The sequence below is a fragment of the Trichomycterus rosablanca genome, chromosome 14, assembly GCF_030014385.1.
Source record: "Trichomycterus rosablanca isolate fTriRos1 chromosome 14, fTriRos1.hap1, whole genome shotgun sequence".
Classification (NCBI taxonomy): domain Eukaryota; kingdom Metazoa; phylum Chordata; class Actinopteri; order Siluriformes; family Trichomycteridae; genus Trichomycterus; species Trichomycterus rosablanca.
In genome coordinates this window covers 25,273,714-25,283,972 of record NC_086001.1, presented here as the reverse complement: position 1 = coordinate 25,283,972, position 10,259 = coordinate 25,273,714, and the positions used below count along the sequence as shown (strand labels likewise).

Here is a 10,259-nt window from a genome sequence, read left to right as displayed (position 1 = left end):
TGAAAGAAGCAGGACTGGTGCTCAATGATAATAAATGTCACTTCAGAAAATCCTCCTTACGCTTTTTAGGTCATATCATCACTACAGATGGCATCCTGCCTGACCAAGAGCATATTGATGCTGTCCTAAAAGCTCCTTCTCCTTCTGACATTGTTGCTCTACGATCTTTCCTGGGCCTTGTCTCCTGGTACTCAAAGTTTCTGCCTAACTTTGCAACAGTTGTGGCTCCTATGCGTGCATGTGCCAGTGACCAGGATACCTTCACATGGACTCCCGCAGCACAGACCAGCTTTGAGGAAATTAAGCAACTCCTTGTGGCCAGCCCTGCACTTGCCTTATTCAACCCTTCTCTACGCTCTGTCATATCTACAGATGCTAGTGATTATGGACTTGGTGCTGTCTTTGCACAAGTACAGCTTGATGGCACTGAGAAGCCCGTAGCTTTTGCTTCTCGCACACTGACTGCAACAGAACGGAAATATTCTATTGTTGAAAAAGAAGCTCTCGCCTGCGTGTGGGCTGCAGAAAAATGGAGAACATACCTCTGGGGACGTCGTTTCACTCTTCGTACAGACCACCAGGCACTAACAACACTGCTCAGCACAAAAGGTATTGGTCGAGCTGGAATGCGTGTTGCTCGATGGTCTGCACGCCTGCTCTGTTTCGACTACGATGTCATCTACCGACCCGGTTCCCAGAACTACACCGCTGATTGCCTCTCTCGCCTTCCATTGCCTGTGCCTCCTGATTCCACTCTAGATGCAGAACCTGAGTTGGTGGCACAGATCTCTGCTGCACTGAGCTCCCTGCCAGTGACTGGTTTTGATTCTGCCTGCTCCTCTTGTCCTGAACTGGCAACCCTACGCTCACAAATGGAAAGTGGATGGCCTCCCGCCATTAAGTCGGTGAGTGAATCATTGTCTCCATACTACAAAATAAGAGATGAGCTCTCGGTCAAGGACCACTACATCCTCAGAGGCTCGAGACTTATTGCTCCACTCTCCCTGCGGCACAAACTGATTACACTAGCACATGAGAGTCACCAAGGGATTGTCCGTACAAAACAACGCCTACGAGATCTCTACTGGTGGCCAAAAATTGACACACAAGTACAGTCCTGTATAGCTTCATGTACAGTCTGCCAGTTTAATGATAAAACAGCATGCACTCATCCTGCTCCTTTGCAACCTGTCCCATTGCCTGATGGGCCATGGAAGAAACTTGGTCTTGACATTGTTGGACCATTCGAAACAGCTGTCCCTGCCTGCAGGTATGCGATTACATTGACAGACTATTACTCCAAGTGGCCTGAACTTGCCTTTTCACGTACTGCCACCGCTGGGGATGTTATAGACTTCCTGACTTCTGTTTTCAGTCGTCATGGCAACCCAGAGAACGTTGTTACAGATAATGGACCACAATTCACATCGGCAGTTTTTTCTTCATTCCTGCATGACCGAGGCATATGGCATAGCAAAACGTCTGTCTACTATCCAGCTGCTAATGGTGCTATTGAGAGGTTCCATCGTGCCCTCAGAAGTTGCATCCAAACTGCAATCCAACAGTCACAGCCATGGAAAGAAACTGTTATGAATTGGCTTCAAGTGTATTGTGCAACACCACATGCTACAACTACAATCTCACCACATGAGCTCCTGTATGGCAGAAAGATGCGTACTAAACTGGACATCCTTCCCCTGCCATCCGCCATGTCTTCTTTGGACGTTTCTGCCCGTAATATAGTTCAGAGACAACAGTACAAAATGAAGCGTTATACTGATGCCAAACGTGGTGCTCGCATTCCTTCTTTTCGACCAGGAGAGAGGGTAAGGATAAAGAAGCCTCACCACGTCCCTAAAGCACATCCGAGATTCACTTCCCCAGCAACTGTGAAAAAGACAGTTGGCCCAAATTCTTTCTTACTGAGTGATGGGAAGACTTGGAATGCCTCTTGCCTAGCTTCCTTTCCTTGTGTGGTTGGACAAGACTGTGATGCTTCAAGATCACAGAATGGTCATACTGATCATCGCACAGCTCACAAACAACCACGTGTTAAATACAAACCCAATTGGCTTAAGGACTATGTTACACTATAAGGGTATAAATTAATTAAAGATAACTTGATTATTGCAGAAAAAATGGTTAACATGGTTCAAAACATTGTTGTTAATGTTCTACAGAAATTGTGGTTTAGCTTGGGAGTAAATTTAATTCCTCATTCATATACACTGTTTACTTGTTGATGTGCCTTATGTGAAGTTACTATATTTCTCTTGTTTTATGCTAATGGAACCTTAAGAGAGAGTGTATTGGGTTTAGTTATTTAAGTTAACTACTACATGATATTACTACTGAAGGAATTTACTTTTGTGATCTTTTCTGTACTGTAAGTTCTTATTTATATGGGAGGGTAATCTTTTACAGAGAGGGGAGATGTTGTGTTCATTATTCATATCATTGCTTCATTGTTCCGATAGATGGCACTGTTGTAGTGGAGTGACAGTGATATGTGTAGGGAAAGGAAATAAAGCGAATAAGAGATGATTGCTGCATAGTGTATGATGTGATGTTGTAGACGAGACTGTGTTTATGGATATTTGTTTGCCTTCTCAGTAAACTGTTCTTTGAGACTTCGGTGTAGTCTTTTTCATTCATCAGTCAATACCACAACAGTGATGTCTGAAGTAGGACTGAGATCTCGGATCATTAAAATAACATGAAACTGCTGCATTTCTGGTACAATAACAAACAAATTCAGTTTAGGAGCCGCTCATTTCTGCAGATCTTCACTGAAAGTGTGCAGAATCTCAAATGGTTTTTGTGCTGCCATGCAGCTGGTTGAATGAGGTTAGTGTAGACCCAAGACGAGTTCAAAACTCTGCATTGGTTAATCATCAGCCAACTATTCACACCTTGTGTGAAGTACTAGCTCATTATCTATGGAACGTGTGCAAATGAAGTAGATGGAGCCACAAAGCATGATGGGTGAAGTCTAACTACACCTATTTATCTTAGCAGAAAAGTTATTTACATTTAATCCTAAACACAAACAAGGAATTGAAAGGCTATTCTGTAAAGTGAAACGACATGAACTTAGATAAAGCCCAATTAGGCTGGAAAATCACGAGAGTTGCCAGGTTCAGCAAAATTATCCAGCCTAATGTCTGGTCTAAAATCAACCCTGAAGCTGAAACTAGCCCAGAATCCAGGGTGTCACAGATATTGGTGAAATGGCAAATGATCGATCAGTACTACTAGTGAATCTTTTATTATTATTAACAATAATAATAATATAGTTTTTTTACTTTTTTTTATTTTTTTTTACATTCCTATTGATACTTTTTTTGTGATGTATTTTGTTTACATTGGTATTACAGCTAGTAATATTTTATCATTAAACTATTAGTCATTTTATTATTTTTTTTATAATCGTTTTAGATCTCAAGCTCTGAATTTCACTTCCACTCTTTTCTGTTCTTTCCTCTCCTGTTTTCTTCTCCTCTCCAATCTTCTTTATTAACGATTTAGTCTTTTTATTCTGCTATGATTTATGAATATAATTTCAGATTACATGAAGAACTATTTTGAATTATTACCCACCCAGTCCTTTACATCCACTTTCTATTGTCACTCCAGCTCAAGCCTACATACAAATACATGGACCGTGAGTTTAGTCCCATTTAACAACCGTGGACACATTTGCTGACATTGGATTCAACGTTTATTCATCAATAAAGAAACACTTGTCTCCTGACCCCTCAGTTGGTCTTGGTCAATTGGTCACCTCCATGATAAGAAAACACCTGAACTACCACAATAGTATTTATTTATTTTTAAATGTAATGTCAATGCAGTCTGTATTGGGATTTATATGAAGTGAGTTTTATGCACTAGAAGATGGTGGGATAATTAAATGTAAATATGAGTATTTCTTTTAACAAAGGAGTTTAGCTACCACTATTCTGGTTGAGGACGGTTCATTATTTGCTAAGTGGAAATCATCTAAAGACTAGAATTTTGGAGTGTAGACCTAGAAGTGTTAAAGTAAGAGGCTATTCATTTATGAAAACTTAGCAAACACCATAAAGACCAGGGTAAAATTCTTCCACTTGAAAGTAAAAGTTGTTCTGTGTTTATTAAAGTAGATTAAACTTGAATAATGAATAAAAACAGGGCAGGTGTAGCCTAGTGTTTAAGGTACCGGACTAGTAATCGAAAGGTCACTGGTTCAAGCCACCCTACTTCAAGGTTGCCACTGTTGGGCCCTTGATCAAGGCCCTTAACCCTCAATTGCTTGGACAGTATACTGTCACGGTACTGTAAGTCGCTTTGGATAAAAGCGTCTGCTAAATGCCGAAAATTTAAATGTAAATGTAAAAACAGATTCAGATCTGAGGTTGGTACATTACACCACATTACATTTGATGATTAATAATCATATTCACACCATCATGTACATTTGATAATTGAAGTAGAACAGTTCTAGTGTATATTAGTAGAAAATGAAACAAGACTTCAGTCACAAAAACGTAACTTCTGTGTGACCGTACTGGTGTCTATTAAAAATGCTGCTTCCAGTAAAACTTCATCCGCACTATAAGCAGCAATATGGGTCATCCTCTTATGTGAATGCGCTGGTGTGGTGTACTTAAAGGATATTCCTTTCACTAAAGTTCTTTTCAGACAGTGAACTGTGATACGACCTCTCTCCTGTGTGAATGCGCTGGTGGTGTTGGAGAACATAATGTGCAATAAAATACTTCCCACACTCTTAACAGTGATGTAGTTTTTCTATGTGAATACGCTGATGCCGTTTGAGACTATTTTCATGAGCAAAAATCTTTCCACACTTTGAGCAGTAATACGGTTTCTCTCCTGTGTGAATACGCTGGTGGTTTTGAAGGTTACCCTGTTGAGCAAAACTCTTTCCACACTCTGAGCAGTGATATGGTTTCTCTCCTGTGTGAATACGCTGGTGTACTTTAAGAGCATTACTGTAAGCAAAACTCTTTTCACACTCCAAGCAGTGATACGGTTTCTCTCCTGTGTGAATACGCTGGTGTTGTTGGAGTTTACTCTGTTGAGCAAAACTCTTCCCACACTCTGAGCAGTGATACGGCTTCTCTCCAGTGTGAATACGTCGGTGTATTTTAAAGGATTTACTTTCAGTAAAACTCTTGCCACACTCTGAGCAGTAATATGGTTTCTCTCCTGTGTGAATACGCTGGTGTACTTTAAGAGCATTACTGTTAGCAAAACTCTTCCCACACTCCAAGCAGTGATACGGTTTCTCTCCTGTGTGAATACGCTGGTGTTGTTGGAGTTTACTCTGTCGAGTAAAACTTTTTCCACACTCTGAGCAGTGATACGGCTTTTCTCCTGTGTGAACACGCTGGTGTACTTTAAGGTCACTACTTTGAGTAAAACTCTTTTCACACTCTGAACACTGATATGGCTTCTCTCCTGTGTGAATGTGCTGGTGTTGTTTGAGATGACTCTGCATTGTAAAACTCTTCCCACACTCTGAGCAGTGATATGGCTTCTCTCCTGTGTGAATACGCTGGTGTTGTTTAAGATGACTCTGCGTAGTAAAACTCTTCCCACACTCTGAGCAGTGATATGGCTTCTCTCCTGTGTGAATGCGCTGGTGTCGTTGGAGATTACTCTGCATAGTAAACCTCTTCCCACACTCTGAGCAGTGATGAAAGTTCTTCATGTTTATGCTTTGATAAGACTGTAGAAACTGTTTCCTTGAAAAGCAACAGAAACAAAGAAACAAGTCAATTCATTAGAATTACTTTTACTACATTAATACCACAATAATATTAAACTCATCACCTAGTAATAAAAACATGAAATTCACTTCACGTCTAAGTGAGAATCTGGATTCAAAGAACATCAGGATAAAATACTTATAAATACTGCAGATATTAATAATGAAATAACTATAAATAACTTGATATAAATAAAGATATAAGAGATCTGACTTTCTCAACATCAGTCCTGCACCAAGCAAATCTAATCCAGTTCATGACAGGACTAATAATTAGCTCACAAGTGTAAATCTTTGGTGTGCTGGGAGTAAAAAAGGCTTCATAAATCACCACAATTATGAGCATAAAGCTATTTTAAACTGTCTGAATATATTAACCTGTTAATATTAAATAACATCATAAAATAAAAAGAACAACAAATGCAACATAAATGTAAAAGAAACAAACAAGAAAACCCTTTACCTTCCTGTTAGAATCCTGGCAGCCACTTTAACAAAGCTGGTGTCTCCAGCAGGTCGTTTCTAATGAAGAACGTGCAGAAGATCCTTCTTACCAAGTGACTCAGCTACAAGTCTAGAGTTTAGTCCTTAAATAGAGCTGAGGGCAAAGACCCAAGACCAGTTCAAAACTCTGCATTGGTCAATCATCAGCCAACCATTCACACCTTCTTGTGTGAAGTACTAGCTCATTATCTATGGAACGTGTGCAAATGAAGTAGATGGAGCCACAAAGCATGATGGGTGAAGTCAAACTACACCTATTTATCTCAGAAGAGAAGTTATTTACATTTAATCCTAAACACAAACAAGGAATTGAAAGGCTATTCTGTAAAGTGAAATGACATGAACTTAGATAAAGCTTTTATGATAAGAATGTAAGTCATGTAAAATGCTGTATGTATATTTGTGTGAATTAGTTTCTACTGTATATGAGGAACAATAAGAAAACTATAAGAGGAAACACCCACCTATAGATTTATCTGTATTTATGGTGTAGAAATATGTGAACTGTTGGATTTACTGAAACACTTTCTACATTCTGAGCAGTGATACGAGCTCACTGAGGAAACATAAAGATTAATAAAGAGAAGGAAACAAAACCTGAAAATAAAAGCTTTACCTTCCGTTCAAATCCTGTTCAAACTGCTGAGAATGAGAGCAGTTCATTACTACAGGAACACAGACTGTACTTGTACTCGGTCTCTTTACCTCCAGCAGCGACTGGAACCAGCGCCAAACAATTCAACTCTACCCAGGGTTGCCAAGTCTAGCACAAATATCCAGCTCAAAGTCTGTCTAAACCCGCCCTTCACATGCTAAAACTAGCATACCTTGTTCATAGATATGTGAGTGCAAATCCTCATTAAAAACATTTTGTACGGTTTGCAATGAAAGCTTTTAGACAGCCGTGACACATTTTGAAAGTAGCCCAATTTGGGCGGGAAAATCGTGAGAGTTGCCAGGTTCAGCCTGGTCTAAAATCAACCCTGAAGCTGAAACTAGCCCAGAATCCAGGGTGTCACAGATACTGGTGAAATGGCAAATGAACGATCAGTACTACTAGTGAATCTTTTATTATTAATAATAATATTGTTTCATTTTACATTCTGATGGATACTTTATTGTGATGTATTTTGTTTACATTGGTATTACACAACAGTCCCAGTTTCTTATGTGGCCCCTTGGAAAATTTAATTACCCACCCCTGATTTAAACCCTATTTTTTTGGTACCCTTAAACTTAAACTATAATAAAGGCCTTTTAAATTCACATTTCTATAATGTATTTGTAACCTACATGTTGTGTACTATCATTATAAAGTGGAATTGTTCTGTGAAAACAAGAGAACTCCTTTTAATAACAATAACAGTTCATGTAATCAACATTATTCCATTTAATAACAATCTAAATTAAAACGGAAATGAGCTTAGATTATATTTTAGTTGACTTTAAATTTAAAGTAAAATCGTAATGTCCAGTTATTACCAAACCTTTTATTTTAAACCCTGAAATTCTATCCTAAATAGTTCTGCCAGATACTTTTACCGTAATGTTTAGTATACGCACATCTTCACAAACAATGTGGGAGCTGATTTGACTGAGCATTTTAAAGTGGAGGCTTGACCTCAGTAGTAAATCAAACAGTTCACAGACACACAAGTGCACAGTAAATATTTCTACACCATAAATACAGATAAATCTATAGGTGGGTGTTTCCTCTTATAGTTTTCTTATTGTTCCTCATATACAGTAGAAACTAATTCACACAAATATACATACAGCATTTTACATGACTTAGATTCTTATCATAAAAGCTTTATCTAAGTTCATGTCATTTCACTTTACAGAATAGCCTTTCAATTCCTTGTTTGTGTTTAGGATTAAATGTAAATAACTTCTCTGCTGAGATAAATAGGTGTAATTTGACTTCACCCATCATGCTTTGTGGCTCCATCTAGTTCATTTGCACACGTTCCATAGATAATGAGCTAGTACTTACATTTACATTTACATTTTCAGCATTTAGCAGACGCTCTTATCCAGAGCGACTTACAGAAGTGCTTCTATAGTGAACATTTCATTTCTCAAGTTTAGGAAAACAACAGTCAAAGAACACAAATCTGCTAAAACCTGTTAGAACCAAAGTGCCTTTTCTTTTCTTTTTTTTTTTTTTTACTTCACACAAGTACTTTTTTAGTACTTCACACAAGAAGGTGTGAATGGTTGTCTGATAATTGACCAATGCAGAGTTTTGAACTGGTCTTGGGTCTTTGTCCTCAGCTCTATTTAAGGACTAAACTCTAGACTTGTAGCTAAGTCACTTGGTAAGAAGGATCTTCTGCACGTTCTTCATTAGAAACGACCTGCTGGAGACACCAGCTTTGTTAAAGTGGCTGCCAGGATTCTAACAGGAAGGTAAAGGGTTTTCTTGTTTGTTTCTTTTACATTTATGTTGCATTTGTTGTTCTTTATATTTTATTATGTTATTTAATATTATCAGGTTAATATATTCAGACTGTTTAAAATAGCGTTATGCTCATAATTGTGGTGATTTATGAAGCCTTTTTTACTCCCAGCACACCAAAGATTTACACTTGTGAGCTAATTATTACTCCTGTCATGAACTGGATTAGATTTGCTTGGTGCAGGACTGATGTTGAGAAAGTCAGATCTCTTATATCTTTATTTATATCAAGTTATTTATAGTTATTTACTTATTAATATCTGCAGTATTTATAAGTATTTTATCCTGATGTTCTTTGAATTCAGATTCTCACTTAGACGTGAAGTGAATTTAATGTTTTTATTACTAGGTGATGAGTTTAATATTATTGTGGTATTAATGTAGTAAAAGTAATTCTAATTAATCGACTTGTTTCTGTTGCTTTCCAAGGAAACAGTTTCTACAGTCTTATCAAAGCATAAACATGAAGAACTTTCATCACTGCTCAGAGTGTGGGAAGAGTTTTACTACGCAGAGTAATCTCCAACGACACCAGCGTATTCATACAGGAGAGAAGCCATATCACTGCTCAGAGTGTGAAAAGAGTTTTACTCAAAGCAGTAACCTTAAATTACACCAGCGTATTCACACAGGAGAGAAACAGTATCACTGCTTAGAGTGTGGAAAGAGTTTTGCTTACAGTAATGCTCTTAAAGTACACCAGCGTATTCACACAGGAGAGAAACCGCATCACTGCTCAGAGTGTGGAAAGAGTTTTGCTTACAGTAATGCTCTTAAGGTACACCAGCGTGTTCACACTGGAGAAAAGTCGTACTGCTCAGAGTGTGGAAAAAGTTTTGCTCAACAGAGTAACCTCCAAAAACACCAGCGTATTCACACAGGAGAGAAACCGTATCACTGCTTAGAGTGTGGAAAGAGTTTTGCTGAACATGGTACCCTTCTAAAACACCAGCGTATTCACACAGGAGAGAAACCGTATTACTGCTCAGTGTGTGGAAAGATTTTTGCTCATGAAAATAGTCTCAAACGGCATCAGCGTATTCACATAGAGAAACTACATCACTGTTAAGAGTGTGGGAAGTTTTTTATTGCACATGTTCTCCAACAACACCAGCAAATTCACACAGGAGAGAGGTCGTATCACCATTTACTGTCTGAAAAGAACTTAAGTGAAAGGAATATTCTTTAAGTACACCACAACAGCGCATTCACATAAGAGGATGACCCAAATTGCTGCTCATAGTGCAGATGAAGTTTTACTGGAAGCAGCATTTTTAACAGACACCAGTACGGTCACACAGAAGTTACGGTTTTGTGACTGAAGTCGTGTTTCATTTTCTACTAATATCCACTAGAACTGTTCTACTTCAATTATCGAATGTACATGACTGTGTGTTTTGTTTCAGGATCTTTTATTTGAAAAGCTGCGTGTAGAACAGAGAAAGTAAAAGACGACACACAGCGGAGTGAAAGGCTGAACGACGGATGTCTATAAGAAGCAGCTTGTTTACAACATCTCTC

General features: G+C 38.4%; 1 protein-coding gene across 1 annotated transcript; it reads right to left on the bottom strand.

Annotated features, from left to right (window-relative positions):
• Positions 1-4,801: 4,801 nt before the first annotated feature.
• Positions 4,802-5,698, bottom strand: LOC134326421 (zinc finger protein 436-like; the record flags this gene model as incomplete). The annotated part of the gene is made up of 1 exon (XM_063008580.1): positions 4,802-5,698. A coding segment is annotated over one exon (897 nt), but the record flags the coding sequence as incomplete, so codon positions are not given.
• Positions 5,699-10,259: the final 4,561 nt, after the last annotated feature.